The sequence below is a fragment of the Alligator sinensis genome, unplaced genomic scaffold (genome assembly GCF_000455745.1).
Source record: "Alligator sinensis unplaced genomic scaffold, ASM45574v1 scaffold1469_1, whole genome shotgun sequence".
NCBI classification, from domain to species: Eukaryota; Metazoa; Chordata; order Crocodylia; family Alligatoridae; genus Alligator; species Alligator sinensis.
Window position 1 is genome coordinate 265,542 of NW_005842795.1, and position 1,371 is coordinate 266,912.

The 1,371-nt window shown below is 44.8% G+C and overlaps 1 protein-coding gene across 1 annotated transcript in view; it reads right to left on the minus strand.

Moving 5' to 3' along the window:
* Nucleotides 1-576: 576 nt before the first annotated feature.
* MAP3K20 (mitogen-activated protein kinase kinase kinase 20) overlaps nucleotides 577-1,371 on the minus strand; it is a 125,672-nt gene continuing 124,877 nt past the window's right edge. The window contains exon 20 of the mRNA XM_006035072.2: nucleotides 577-1,312. Coding sequence (XP_006035134.1) covers nucleotides 630-1,312 — 683 coding nt within the window. The 3' untranslated portion in view covers nucleotides 577-629. The remainder of the gene's footprint in view (nucleotides 1,313-1,371) is intronic.

Consider the following 1,371-nt stretch of genomic DNA (forward strand, 5'->3'; position numbering starts at 1 on the left):
ATGGTGAGTATATTTCAATAAAAGTGGATCTTTGTATACTCTTTGAACAAAATATTCTGTTAAATACAAAGTGGGAAAAACCATCTACAAATACAGAGGTAGAGTTACCTATTTTTGTGCCTTGAACAAAGTGCTGGGGGGCGGGGGTGAGGATCTGCTGAGCACTGGAGAACAAAGCGGGGGGAAGTGGGCAAAATCTTACCTGCCATGGTACAGGCTTATCCAGGGGCTGGAGGGTCCTGCTGTGGGGAGAGGGGGGTGGAGTCCCTTCAGCAGCCTCACTTTGTCTCCCCATAGGAGATGCTACTGTTACAACAGCTGTACATTTAACCCTTTTATAGCTCACACTGACTTAGATGTAAAAGCCTTAATTTGGTGGCAGCTGAACAAGGTTAATGCAGTAGTTGTTGGCCACACAGCAAGGGAAGGGAAAATAAGGCTGACATGGGGACACCTGCCTTTCCAGAACCTAGAGCTCGTGCGTGAGCCCATGCCAAGCACAGCCCTCTACTATGTCCAGTGCTCCCTGCCTCCATTCCGACGCACCCCACATAATCAGTGCCTGAGCCTTGCTCCTCAGCTGCCTGCTTTTAATTATGCTACTAAGAAAATATCAGAAAACTGCTTCCTCAGAATGTTCTCCGTCCTCGGCTGGTTCCCTTGGATCTCTCCTTACTTGTTTTGCCAGTACTCTGTCTGTGAGATTTCTTGGAATGTTGTACTTTTATCCATCCACCTTCACTAACTTTACTCTCTTCTTCTTTTGCTTTAGGATCACTTTCAGTTTTCAAAGGCATACCCGGTATGGACTTACGGGGATTGTGTGTGTAATTTTTGTGGCTGTATGACCTTGATGGGTTCAGTGTTGGCTGGGGAGTCCCGTTTACTTTTCCAGAGCTTTTGGGTGCTACAGGAGAAGTTTGTCCACTGTATCTTCCATTTATGGCTGAACTGTGAGAGTCACTGCCATGGTAACTATTCCTGTTTTTACCTGCAGATTTGTCCCTTTCTGAAGGGGTATCGGAAGCTGTACTAGACGTACTACTACCCTTTGAATTAATATGTAGAGATGACAGATTTCTTGTCAATCCATATGAGACTGGAGATGAATTTCTAGAATGATTTATAGGTGTAAACTGATAGTTGATGGGAGTTCGTGTCCGTCTTAAAGCAGCAGCATAGGAATCTTGGTTTTGAAGGTATGGTAGAAAATGGGTTACTGTAGTGGGACTGTGGGGTCTTGAGTGCTGAAGTGAAGTGCTTTTAGCTATATGATGCATTCTCAGAGTCTGCATCCACTTACTGTCAACACCTGAAATAGAAACAGAGATGAGAATCATGTGGTTTGAAGTGATGAGACACTGCATTCCT